Source organism: Sorex fumeus, unplaced genomic scaffold (genome assembly GCF_029834395.1).
Source record: "Sorex fumeus unplaced genomic scaffold, SorFum_2.1 ptg000051l, whole genome shotgun sequence".
NCBI lineage: Eukaryota > Metazoa > Chordata > Mammalia > Eulipotyphla > Soricidae > Sorex > Sorex fumeus.
The window spans coordinates 23,733,304-23,747,847 of NW_026606108.1; the positions used below are offsets into that span (position 1 = coordinate 23,733,304).

Here is a 14,544-nt window from a genome sequence, read left to right on the forward strand (position 1 = left end):
TAAGTAAAATAGCAGAAATCCAAAACCGCGCGGCCGCTATTGCGGCCGTGCAGCATCATTTAATTCTTGAACCCAGCTGTAGAAAGCAAATCATTTCACAATGCTTTTTCAGTGGGTCTGATTTGGGGTGTAAACTCTAAATAATAATGATGCATCTTTTATCGAAACAGTGAATCTAGTCAAAGTAGATAGAGTGTTCACTAGAATTCATCTGCCTCACAGGCACTGGGAGGGGTGAGGGGGTGGGGCTTTATTGGGGTTCTTCGTGGTGAAAAATAAGTATTGGTAAAGGGAAATGTGTTTGATATTTGCATGACCGAGACCTAAACCTAAAAGCTTTGTAATTTTTCCCACAGTGATTCAATGAATAAATTATAAAAAAAAAAGAGGGGAGACAGGAGCAGGAAATTTCTAGATGAATGGAAGAAAATTGAAAAGAAAATATTGTATGACATTGGTCTTTAATATAATGCTAGACTTAGTTCATTATAAAGAACTTAATACTAATTATTTTGTGTTCCTCATTTTTCTAATTTAAATATTTTTACCTTGATTATGTTTATCACTGTATAACCTGTTACTTGTATATGTATAATTTTTTGGGGACAGGTTGTAAGTTCTACAAATGGAGAATTGAACACAGATGACCCCACTGCAGGACGTTCAAATGCTCCCATCACGGCCCCTACGGAAGTAGAAGTGATGGATGAAACCAAGTACGTGTTAGTTTTGCTTTCTTCACTTTCTGTACTTAAACTAGGCATGCTTGAGATTTATAGTCAATGTTGATAGGCCATTTGTAGTCATGGTCATTTTTAGGAGATTGTTATCCAAAAATAGGTACATGCAAAATGAGAAGTGTATTTATTTTAATCAAATAAAGCTTTTCTGGTAAGTTAGTAATTGCAAGAGCAAATCAGGAATTATATTCTTATTTAAAATGAGAATATTTTAGCATTTTTCAGGAATCTTGATGCATGAAAATCATCAGTGTATTATAAATGCTCAGTTTTTTCCTGTAAGCATAAGAATAAATTATGAATTTTACATTATGTTGCATGCATTAATAAGTTTAAAATTAATATTTTGAGCATAAATTATATATAATGTGGCTTGGGAAAAAATTAAGCATGAAAAACAATGTGATAATTTCAATGTGGGCTGTATCTGATGATCTCTCTTCCCCCCCCCTTCTCCCTCTTCCACTACCCTCTCTCCCTCTCTCCCTCTTTCTCCCCTGTATTTTTTTTTTCGTGTATGTGTGTATAGCTGCCAGAAAGTGTTGAACATGTGGTGAGTTCTCAAGTGCAGGCCGGCAGAAATAGCTCCGGTTACTATAATTTTAAAAGTTTAGCAAAACGTTGTGTTTAAAAACAAACCAAAATAAAACAAAAACATTTAAACATAGAAATTAAAATTGGTAAAAGCTGTTAAAGCATTTGATATCATTTGTTTTATCTCTGAAAAGCAAGAACTAATTGAGGAGCTCTTTTGCCTGCTGCAGCTTTTTTTTTTGCTTCAAGTGACATAGATTTGGGAGCACTTTTAACTGAATAGATGGGATACCAGACCTGCTTGTGCTTATAAATTTATTTAGTGACACAGTCTTTGATATTTTAAAATAGACAAATTTTTGAATTAATCTTTCTTTTCCTGTTTATAATTGTTAAATACGCTTAGCAGTTTTCCACCCCTACTCAATAGCATCACTAAAATATTTCATTTACTAACTATACTGTGCACATGCTATGCATGAATAAATTTCATGATAAACTATAGTGAGTGTGTCATGAAAAATCCTCATCTATTTAGTTCCTGCTGATATGTAAAAGAATATACCTGCTTAGTAGAAATGGTTTGAATTATAATTATTTTCTGGCATTTGCCTTTATTTTGGAATGCTTTAAAATGCTTCTCTCAGGGGCTGGAGAAATAGTATGGCATTAGGACATTTGCCTTGCATGTGGCCAACTTGCACAAGCAGAGTTGGGAGCTTCCAAGCACTTCTGGGTTGGTCCAAGAACTCCCCAAATTAAAATAACATTCTTCTACCAGTTTCAGAACAAATTTTGAGCCAGACTTAGAATGAGTGAAAAACCTTGTTTAGATCATTCTAAAAGACATCTCCCTAATATTCAAAATCAAGTTTATTATCTGGCTACAATATGAGAAAACATTTGTGGGTGTGAATTCTTTTAGTTGGGACGTCCCAAAAGGTGCTCAGGAGGTCTCAAGGTCCCACTGGAGTCTTGGCCATCTAGCTAACACTTCAATGCAAGGACCTTCGCATGTGATGCTTCTCTGGTGCTGGGAATGATCTGGGCCACAGTTACAGTGCTGGATGCATCCGTGGTCAAACCTGTCAGTGCCTGGGGACAGCTTCTTTTAACATTCAGGAGACCATATAATGCCAAGAATAAACCCAAATTGGGCAAGTGCCAATACTACTAGTACTTAACTAGATAGTTCTTTTTTCCCCCCCTTTCTTGGAGATCACACTCAGTGATGCTCAGGACTTGCTCCTGGGCTCTGCACTCAGGAATTACCACCGGTCAGCCACTTGAAAGACAAGTGCTCAACCCACTGTACTATCACTCTGGTTCCTGGATATTTCTTTTTAAAGAGCACTGTTCTGGCATCTTTTTAGTTAATTTGTTTGTTTGTTCTGGAGCTTTACCGGCTGTTCTCAGAGATTATTACTGTCTCTGTCCTCAGGGTTATTCTTGGTGGGACTTGGGGGATGGAACCCAGGTTGGCTGTGTGGAAGGCAAGTGACCTACCCACTGTACTATCACTCCAGCTCTCATTTTAGTTACCTTTGACTAAAGGTACTTATGTACAGTATAACTTAGCTTAGAGGGTGTCAATAATTAGTAGTAAGGTATATAACTTGTGCATTTTTATATAAAAATAAAAACAATCATTCCTTCTTTGAATTTTAAGTACAATTCTAAGCAGTTGAAATGGTACTATAGGTGATTGGAAAGCATGGATTGCAGTTAGAGTTTGTAAACTCTTAATCCTGCCACTTGTTTATAACTTCTTCCAAGCTGCTTTTTTTTTTTTTTTAAATAATGAAACTATTACCTATCTCTTGAGCTTCCTAAGAAAACTAACTGATTTGCGAGAGCACTGGCCTTTTCTCTGGCACATGGGCAGTAGTTCATAGCTGTTATCACCCCTTTTTATTTCTCCATCTTCATCTGCCACCAGCCTTCTTCATTTGTTCTTTCCAGGGTTGTGCTTCTTCCTGGATTGGCCAATATTTTTACTACTCTGTCCTTGCTAATCACTGAAAATGTCTGTTCTGTATGTCCGCCCTCCTACGGATCTGCTTTCAGCTAGATCTATGCTATTTCCCATTTATGAATTGAACAGTTGTAACAGCTGGGATTTCAGAGACACCTTAAAATGTTCTTGCCCTTAAGTAGAATATACACCAGCAGTGAAGATTGCAGTTGTATGAATAGATGGCAGATGCTATATAAAAGGTATTTTTAAAAACCCATTAGAGCTTGTACTGTAAAAGATTTACTTGGCAGCATGATCAGAGGAAGCTTTGTAGAGGTAGTTCTGAAGAATGACAGTAAACTTATTTAGTAAAATGGGTATGGGTGTGTACGTTTATTGGATTGGGTTTCTGTCTGTAGGCATTGGAAATTCAAATAAAAAGAATTGATCGGAATGTTATTTCTGAAGGGAAGGTTCTCTGTGGCATGGAACATCATGTCCAGATTTTTTGGCCCAGCACCACAGCCCTTTCTAGCTTAGGAAAGCTAGTCTGCCTGTCTTTGCCAGCCTCATTTTCCTTTCTGCACCCTGTGTGCCATTGATTCCTTTAGTCTGCCTTCGATAGATTGTGTGTTTTTATTTATTTATTTTTTAACTCTATTGAATCACCGTGAGATAGTTACAAGCTTTCATGTTTGGGTTACAATCACACAATGACACACAATGATCAATACCCATTCCGCCACCAGTGCACATTCCCAACCACCAATATTCCTGGTATACCCCACTTTCCCACCCTCCCCCTTGACTCCATGGCAGACATGATTTCCCATAATCTCTCTCTGCCATTGAGCATTGTGGTTTGCAATACAGACACTGAGAGGTTATCATGTTTGGTCCTTTATCCACTTTCTGTACACATCTCCCATCCCGACCAATTCCTCCAGCCATCTTTTTCTTAGCAATTCCTTCTCTATTCCAGCTGCCTTCTCCCCTTTGCTCCTGAGGCAGGATTCCAGCTATGCAGCAAGATAGATTGCGTGTTTTTTTTTTTTAAGAATCTAGTTAACTTTTTTTTTTTTTTGGGAAATGCCTTAAATTTCTTAAAAACAAGGCTTTTTCATCTTTAGATTCCTGATGTTTGTGAATATTCCTCAAATTTTTATGACTAAATGACTAAATAATGAATTCTGTTCATATAGTAGATTATTATTGGTAACATTAAAAAAAGAATTTGAAACACTTTTTACTTCTGAGTGAAAGAAGCCAGACACAAAAGGCCACCTTGAATGATTCCATATATAAGAGATGCCTACAATAGGCAAATCTGTGGAGGCAGAAGTAAAATAGTGTTTGCATGGAACAGGAAAGGACAAGATGGGAGTGACGGGTAGGAGGTAATGTGTCTTTTTTGTGATGAAGATAGTTTGAAGTTAGTGACGATGACCACAGAACTCCTGTACATGCTAAATTTAGTGAATTGGATACCTTGTCAAAAGCTTATATTTCATGATACATGATTGCTTTTATTTAAAAAATATTTTTGTTTTCAGGGCCTCATTTAACAGTGTTCAGCAACTATTCTTGGCACACTACTTGGGGGTTGCTCCTGTTGGTGTTTGGGGTCCATTCCATGATGGGGATTGTATCCCATGCCTTCCAAGTGCCAAGTATGTGCTCCGACTCTGAGCTCTCCCTCTGATACAGCATTTACTTTGGATGAATGAAAACTAGCCGATAGTCAAGTAATTCTCAAAATTTCACTAACTCTTCACTGGTTAAGTGGGGCAGAACATACAGGGTTGCCAGGGATTGAACCCAGATCAGCTGCATGCAGGCCTTATCCCCGTCCTATATCTTCGACCCAGTATAAAGTGATTCTTAACCCTGCCTCATATCACAGTCACTGGGGGGAGGGGGTGGTGGTTAAAATTATACCACTATATTTTGGGTCACATTCTAGTTATTAAACTCTTGTTAAAAAAATATTTTAAGATGATAATATTGGGCTATCTTTTTAGTTTCTACAACATATTCAGTTAGCACATCATGTTTCTTCAAGATCACAATTCAGTGAGGAAACAAAAAAAAATTATAGTCAGTGTAATAAAGACCACTTAACCATCTTCTGAGAGGGAAAACAGATTTTTGGCTCTAGGAAGAACATGGGCAAAGATTGGTTACCTTGAAAGACCTTGTTGCATGAGGTTGGAGTAGAATGTGGATTTTTGTTCTCATTCTGTGGCATAGATACAGAGGAACTCTAAAGATGGACAAGAGGAAAGTGGAAATAGATTGAAACATTATATTAAAGCCCAAGCAAATAAGTATTGCTTGGTTTTTAAACCTTAGATAATGGAAAACCATTACTAAGACTTACAAGGATAAAAGACAGTATTTATATGAAGGGGCATTTGGTTTTCTGTTATTTTTTGTTTGTTTTAGAAAGTAACAAAGTTTATGTTTTGGATGGCAGATTGGAGAGAGAATAAACCGAGACTTGTATGTCAGTTAAAAAACTCCTAGCAATAATAGAGGCAAGTTGAAAAGTTCTTGAGTATGCTGGAGGACAATTTAAAAGTCATTTTAGTTTTGAAAGACTAGTTACAAGTGAATGAGTAGATCGGAGATGAGGGTGGGTCTGCAGGTTCATGATTGGAATATATGGGTGTTCTCCTCTGATACAAACTCTTTGCTTACCTACAGATTTTATTTATTTGGGTTTTGTCCCTCAGCAGTGTTATGGGGCTTTTTATGGCTCTGTGCTCAGGATGACCCGAGTAGACCTTGGGGAACCATATGCAGAACTGAGGATTAGAACCAGGTTGGCATGGGTAAGGCAAATGTCTTACTTATGTCCACAAGAAATGTAGATATGAAATTACACTTTAGGTATAAATTTTAAGGGGAACATATATTGTCAAAGTTAGACATCACGAGATAATTTTTCCTTGTACTTATCAACCCCAGTTAAAAGAGATTAGTTTCTGGAGTCCTTGTGGATAGGATTGGGTAGGTACCAAAGTCTAACAATCAAAGGACAGGTTAAAGAAAGGATAGAGATCTCAGGTTCAGATAGAAACATTTCAGTTTCTGAGGACAGTTTATGATAAGGAAATACTTGACATTCATCCAGGAAAACAAGCTAAATTTTAAACAGAAAGGAAAAGACAATGATGGGGAAATGGTACATAACATTAGTGTAAAATGACCATCACCATATGCTTCAGCAGCTTAAGACTTTGATTCATTTTGGGTTCCTGTTTCCTATCTCACTTGTATTTAAAGTGAAACCTTTGATTTAATAAGGAGCTAGATTTAGCATTGAAGAGTAGAGATAGAGTTTCAAAGCAGAAGCTACTGAATGATCATGATTTGTGAAAGCATATTGGTTCAGTGGAACCACATAAGGAGTCAAGACTGGGCCAAGAAATAGAGAAACATTGACAAGAACTTGATGTAAATGTGTGGTAAGCTAATCATTTTCCCTGAGTTAGTTGTCACTAGTCTAGATTTGAAGAGAACCCAAATGAGGTATGAACTAACATGTAAAAAGATGTATCCTTGAGCAGCAAGGAGAGATGTATTTCAAATTTTAAGGATGTAGATAATTTTCTAAGACCATATAATTAAAAAAAATAGAAATAGCTTTCTAATGTTTGAGAACTTGTAATAATTCCTGGGATCTTGATTTTTCTTGTTTAACTGTACCAATAGGCAAAATTCTTTCCTTTTATGCATTTGATTGTACTTACATACATTAGTGGCATGGAGTCCATCTCAGTGTCTCCAGAGTTCGGCACATAGAATACAGGACTAGGCCTTTTCAGATACGTAGAAATAACAGGGCGATAGGAGCAGTGACCATGTAGTGCTTCTTGGGATTTAGATTTTAAAGAAATGGGCACACTGCATTCTTCCCCAGAAATGCCTCTATAGGCACTAAAATCTTCATTCTTTGAGGTTTAGAATATGCTTTAGAATATTTACTAGTACTTTACTATGAGTGTTGATTGGTTTGCTGTTCATTTATTCAGAAAATATTGAATGAGTAATAAGGCTTTGTGGCATTGTATCTGTCACCAAATTCTTATGAAATTTTAATTCTCTGTGGGGTAATATGATTAAGTAAACAAAATATAATGCATTTATATTTAATAGTAACTAGTCAGGAAAATAAAATGACAGCATGGCTATATAGCAGCTGTAGTGTTTTAGATTGAGTGCTCAGGGACAAACATTTATTTGGGTGAGACCTAGTTTAGTAACCACTAAAGCTATAAATAACCTTTTTTTGTAATGAATTTTTTCTTCAGAAATAATCTACAGGGTTAAATACTAATATTTTTTATTTGTCAGTATTTTACGTATTTGAGAGCATCATGTTGCTGGATGAATCATAATGGCTAAAGCAATGCTGCCCTCTGGTGATAATTTAGTAGTATGCCAGCTGTATTTTCGCAATTCTAAAGGGCATATGTACGTTTTATTTTGTGGAGTTTATTTTTGGAAAATAGATGTCTTTTGTCAATTGCTTTGAGTTTAAGAGGCTTCTATGATTATAATCCATTTAAAAGTCTTTTTTTTTGGTATCAGATGCTTTCACTGTTTCTGTGTCAAAGAACATAATTGTAGGAAAAATTAAGATAAAAAATTAAGATAACAGTTTTCAGAATTGAAAGCAGCTAATGGTGTACCAGAGTTGGGCAAGGTGAATTGCTAATACAAGGGAAAATATCTAAGACTTGAACTTTTTCATGAGAACATTTTCCGTTCCAAAATGCTTATTATAAAACAAAGTAGAAAATTTTTAAAAAAATGTTTTTTGAGTTTAAAGATAAATGACAGTTTTTAAAAACAGTCACACTGTCGCACTGTCCTCCTTTTGTTCCTGGATTTGCTCGAGCGGGCCCAGTAATGTCTCCATTGTGAAACTTGTTGTTACTGTGTTTGGCATATTGAATTTATTATGGGTAGTGTGCCAGGCCTTGCTGTGAGGGTGAGATACTCGGTAACTTGCCAGGCTCTCCGAGAGAGGAGAAGAAATTGAACCCGGGTTGGCCACGTGCAAGGCAAACGCCCTACCTTCTGTGCTATCACTTCTGCCTTTAAAAACTATACATTATTAATAAAACTTATTAATTAATATTAATTAAACTTATTAATTAATATACATTATTAATAAAACTTTATATTGAGCAGGTAATAAATTTCTATTTAGAAGTAGCCACATGCAGGGAAAATATATATATTTTCTATAGGTCAGTATAGCAGCCCTGCAATCTATACTACCACACTGACCCCCAAATTTTTAAATCTTTATGAGGTAAACTTTGATTTGTATGACTAGTCGTATGTTTTAGAGATACTGCTCCACCAACAAAGTTGTCAGTATCCTTCTACCCAGGACCATGTTTTTCAGTTCTTTAACCAATAGGTTATTCTTTTTTTTTTTTTTTTTAGATTATAATTTTATTTTTAGTACATGGACTCTAGAAGGCTAACCTTACTACTTGATTGCCAGAAAAACCCAATTCCTTTTTTTTTTTTTTGTCACATGTGGCAGTGCTCAGGGCATACTCCTCTTTCTGTGCTCAGGGATCACTCCTAATGGGTCTCGGGGAACCACAGGGGATGCTAGTGATCAAATTCAGGTTGGCTGCATACGAGGTAGACACCTTAAATAGGTTATTCCTAAAATAATGTTTTTCTTAGTAATGGCTTGAGGTTTTTTTGTTTGTTTGTTTTTTATGGATTTTAAAAAGTATTAGGTAGCTAGCAGTTAAGAATAGTTTTGCTTTGTTTTTTAACCTCCGGGAAAAATCTGTTACAACTGAAATCTATGGTATAACTTTTTTTCAAGGTCCTTGATTGTGTCAAGGACCCATTATTTATTTCTGTTCTTATAGTCACCTCAGTGAAATAGGATTCATAAAGACTGATAATTGCATATATTTTTAGTTGAATTTTATCAGCAGATCCAGTTCTGAATTCACATTGCATGGTCTAATCATTATGTGCTGATTGTACTTTAAAATGCAGATGTATAATTTAGTTTTGAATGCCCCTTAGTAATTTTTTAGTCGTGGCATAAATTACAATGGATGGTCTGAAATAATCTTTGACTAAAGATAACATAGGTGGAGAGATTGTGTAATTTATATGGGTTCCTATGTACATTTCACAAAAAGTTACAAAACATACCTAGAATTTTTTTTAACATCTTTTCTTATCTGTATGAAACTGCATGGTCTCTTTCATGCTTAGCTGAAAGTATTAAATTAATATCCTTTTATGAAGATGGGCTCTACTTTCAGTAATATGTTTATAAGATCATATTAATTGTAAGCACTGAGTATGCAGATTCTCGTTGATAGAATTATCAAGTACTAAGCATTGCTTTTATTAGAAAAGGTGATTTGCACATTGACATCAGAGTACATCATACATCAGAATTCAATGGCAAAAATAAAGGTTTCTCTAGATGTGTTTGAGATCATTATATGCAAATAGCTTGTCTTTCTTTTGGTATGAAAGAAGAAAATCAGACCTTCATTGGAAGGGATGCCAAATCTTGAGTTATCTCATTCATCAGTGATTCTTATGTTACTTACATTTTGCACCAGCCTTACTTCTTACTGATATAGGCTCTATTTATATTGTCTGTGTGGCATTTTCTCGTGAGAATATACTTGAGAAATACAAGGTCTCTTAGGGACCTAAGTGGTTTTTTTTTTTTTTTTTTTTTACCTAGGAATAAAACTCAGTATATATTTTTTGAAGCTTGCACAGCGGGTAGATTGTTTGCCTTGCACGTGCCTGACCCAGGTTCGATTCCTCCGCCCCTCTTGGAGAGCCCAGCAAGCTACCGAGCGTATCCTGCCCATAGGGCAAACCCTGGCAAGCTGCCCATGACATATTCGATATGCCAAAAACAGTAACAAGTCTCACAATGGAGATGTTACTGGTGCCCTCTCGAGCAAATCGATTAACAATGATAGGACAGTGCTTACAGTGTGTATATTTTTTATTGACTGTTAACCTGAATCTGAATTTTGTTGATTTTGTGTATTTGGGGGCTATAGCTTGCAGGACCGTGCAGGGCTACTCCCTGCATAGTGCTTATGGGCCATTCCTCAGGCTTCCCAGGGACACTTGGTGCCAGGAGTTGAACATGTGCTTCATGTGAACATGTGCTCCCCGTCAACATGTGCTTCGCTGGCCCTTTGAGCCATTTCCTGCATCTGATTGTAATTACAAAACTGGATCACTTTGTCTTGTTTTGTATTGTTTTTTTCTTTCTTTCTTTCTTTCTTTCTTTTTTTTTTTTTTTTTTTGGCTTTTGGGTCATACCTGGTGATGCACAGGTGTTACTCCTGGCTCATGTGCTCAGGGGACCATATGGGATGCTGGGAATCAAACCAAGGGTGGCTGTGTGCAAGACAAACGCTGTACCTGCTGTGCTATCACTCCAGCCCCCTAAAACTGATCAATTTGATTATGCAGTTTTAAATGCCAAGCATAATTTTTACCTAAATTAAGATAAATAATGATAAGCATAACCTCTTGAACCCTTAAAGAATGAAAAAGTGCTGACCGTGACATTCTTGTTGTGGTTCAGGTATTTTTCCTCTTCCAGTTTGTAAATAAGGTGGGAACATTTATTGAAGTAGTAATTCTAGATTTATCTGCCTTGGGGATCTTATCTAGTTCTTAATGAAAAAAAAATCCCCCTCTATTTAGAATCATTACTGTTTATGGAGACGTTACTGGGCCCGCTCGAGCAAATCGACGATTAACGGGAGGGCCTTTACCTTTACCTTTTCCTTACTGTTTTTCTGACAGTGGTTTCAACAATCATATAAGTATCAGGAAGAAAGAGACAGAACAACTAAGATGAACTTTTAAAAAATATGCTAGTGCTTTGAGGTAACTCAAAGTTGAATGTGATTGCTGTCACTGTGTGGTCCCCATGGTCCCCAGGCACCGCCAGGATGGGCTGGCGCCATAGGGCCCAAACAGCAGCCTGACGCCAGCTCTGAACTCTCCCTGCACCAGTAGGCCGAGCTTCTTGGGTGGTGGCCCCTGGGTCTCTGAGTACAATTAGGTGGCCCCAGTGGAAAAATAAAATTAAGGGCTGGAGAGATAGTACTGGGGTTAGCACCACATAGTCACCCAAGGAGTGAACTTTGAGCACTACCAAGTGTAAACCCCCATGCCATTTGCCCACCTAAAATAAGATCAAGTTTTTTGAAAGTATGTCATTGCCCGAGTTTAACTGTACCATAATAAATGTGGTAGATTCGGGTTCAGAGCTCTGTAGCTTCTGAGTCTTGGTTAAAGAAACCTTTTCAGTTCAGTAGCTTTGTTTTCCTTTAATGTTGCATAGAATGCCTTTCTATTCCCAAAAGGCACATTATAAAACAGTAGTTAGCACTCTGCTATAGTTTGACTAATATATACGCTTCCTTGGCATGTTTGCTTTTTCTTGCATTCTAGATTGTTGCTTTTTATGATCATTTAAATAACTATGATAGATTCAACCTTACTTGTGACAGTTTTCTACTTTTATGTAAAAATAATACTTTTCTCCATCTGCAGGTGCTGCTGTTTCTTCAAACGAAGGAAAAGGAAAACCATACAGCGCCACAAATGACTCTGGACACAGACAGATCATGGGGAGTTTCTTACGTGTTCATCTGCTGTCTTGTGATTAATATCATCTCTGTAGTGACCACATATATTTTCAAGGACTCACTCAGAAACAAAAATATCATACTTTCATACTTCATTTTGTGGTTGTCTTACATTCATTCCCCCACCCCTTAATTTAACTTTCATGGAAGCTTTAAAGTTTTGTCAAAACATGAGTGCTTTGCCCATCAGTAAATGGAACGGACCAATGAGGTGGTATTGATGAATACAGTTTAAAAAACATTTTCAGAAGCTCTCCTGTTGTAGAAAGCAGTACGGTAGCATTGTGTCAACCAGTTCTATACCTAATCTGGTTCTTCTATAACTTCAGCAAGAGCATAATCCAAGAGCAGTTTTCTCTCAGTGGGTAACACATCAGAGAAAACAGAGTTGCCCAAACATTTAAGAGGTTATTTATTGAGAAGCTTCTATTTGAGTGTGACATCTGCATTGATTTCAGTATTACTGATGGTACTGCTATTCATGAGTCATATTAACATTATCTCTGTGAAATCATGGTACAGTCACTGCCCAGAGGTACTTAGGACAAAGTTCTATGGGTTTGGCAGATGGTAGGTGGTAAAACCAATCACATGTAGTGTGGTAGCTAGTGAGCTCTGCTTTTGTTGCACCACTATGTGAAGTACAGTGTTGCCGAAGTGGCAAAAGCGCTTATTTTTAAAAACGCAAAATATTTGTATAATGTAACTTTATGCTTCCAGATAATAATGTATGTTAGGCAGCAAGAAATGAATACTTTGAGAAATTGAGATATGTTGGAGTTTTTAAAAACAATACACTAAGGAGAAGAAATAAATGTGAATCTCATTGCAATGTATAAGTTAAGTCTAAGGAGATCCCCCAGAAACCTACTGCAGAATGATTACATACTTTTCTCAGCAGAAAACTTTGGATGTGCCATGCAATGGTGTCTGTTTATTAATGATTTGCTCTTTGATAAAAAAAAATAGACTCCCTCCACCCCCACCCCAGCAATAAAAACTGGGTCACTCTATTGCCCTCTGCACAATAGTCTCTTGTATTCAACTTTGCTGGTTCTCTGGAATTTTTCTACTTTTTAGCATAATTTTGATGATTGAAAATTATCTTGGAGAGAATGGGTCAGGTGCTTTGCCTCCATAGTCTTTTGAAGTGCCTGTATATGAACAAGTAACGGTTTTGTAAAAAAAGAAAAAAAAAGAAAAAAAAAAGAAACCCATTCCACTTTTCAAGTATGCTTTGTTTTAAGCCATACAGACACAGGTGTGCTTTTGCCACATTAGACTAGCCAGAATCTTCCAGAAGAGTTAAAACAAAATGACTGGCTAGAAAGATGGTCTCATAGTCACCTTTCATTTATAAACTTGTTACTTAACTCCTTCCACACAGCCTCTTTGTCTTTAAGTGCCTGCCCCCAGGCATGCTTATTTATTTTTATTGTCTCAAGGTAACATTCAAAATGTATAATTAAATCTACATTTTTTTGACTTCATTATTTCATCTACAGGGATTTAATTGTACTTTGTAACTTATTTTTCATGTTAGCCAAAAGTTTCATTGTTTCTGATGAATTAGGCACCCATTCAAATATTGTTAATCAGAACATTGTTTTTCATTGTTGCTCTGAATCCTATGAATTACCTTTTTAAGTTCTTGATTTTAATGACCTACACTCAGCCTAGAAAACATTTGCTGTATAATTTGGTCAACAATTTCCATTCTGTTTGTATACTGTCATAATGTCTTAAACTACAGGAGTCACATACTGAGTTTTTATTTTTGTTTGCTTTGAGCAAGGTAGATGGATGTTTTGGCCATTATAATGTGAAACCACTTCTTTCTTTACAGTATTTGACCAAATTTGTGTGTCTATGATATTTGTAAATACATGCGATATCTGTATTTCTTATCATAAGCCGATTTAGTTTTATTCTCAGTAGGGTTTTTGGACTGTACAGTGTTTATATGATCTGAACTCCTTATACATAAGAAGGTGTGTATATTAATTCAATTATGGACTTAAAATATTTTAAAAGTATAAATACCCTTATTTGCTGCAAAGACCAGTGTGTAGACATTTGCTTTTTAGCAATATTTTTAAGTGCTCCATTTTAATGCCAAGGAATAAGTCTATTGGCAACACAAACTGGTCAATAATAGGTAATGCAGGTATGTTCAGGTTAAGCCAACAATGTTTTGCATTTTTATGCTTCTTTTCTGTCAACACTAATGAAGTCAACATTGCCTGAATGTCTGAATAATGAAACACATCCCTGTTTAAAAGTATGTAACTGAAAAAGAAATAAAAATAAAGGTAGTTTTTTTAAACGTGCTCTTTCCCCTTTCCTCTAATCATGGGTAAATGATGCCACTCACTAATTTCAGATAGGATTGTTAAAAATTTAGTTCATTTAGTTTCATATATGTGAGAAATGGAAGTAAAGAGGATTTCTTTTTTGTTATTATTTTGCTTTCTTAGAACCCCATTGTGAAGAGAACAGACAAGGAAGGTATCTAAGCTTTTTAAAATGGAAGTTAATTTTTTTTACATAATTCTAAACAATTTCATGAATGTCTTTAATATACCATGGGAGATATATCATTTCATAGTTTTTAAAT

General features: G+C 36.1%; 1 protein-coding gene across 6 annotated transcripts in view; it reads left to right on the forward strand.

Moving 5' to 3' along the window:
* CSNK1G3 (casein kinase 1 gamma 3) overlaps positions 1-14,253 on the forward strand; it is a 126,247-nt gene extending 111,994 nt beyond the window's left edge. For 5 of the 6 annotated variants that reach the window (XM_056124319.1, XM_056124321.1, XM_056124323.1 and 2 more), the window contains 3 exons: positions 610-716; positions 1,270-1,293; positions 11,833-14,253. In XM_056124319.1, the coding sequence (XP_055980294.1) occupies positions 610-716; positions 1,270-1,293; positions 11,833-11,887 (186 nt within the window). In that variant the 3' untranslated portion in view covers positions 11,888-14,253. The remainder of the gene's footprint in view (positions 1-609; positions 717-1,269; positions 1,294-11,832) is intronic. The other variant, XM_056124322.1, reaches the window with a different exon arrangement.
* Positions 14,254-14,544: the final 291 nt, after the last annotated feature.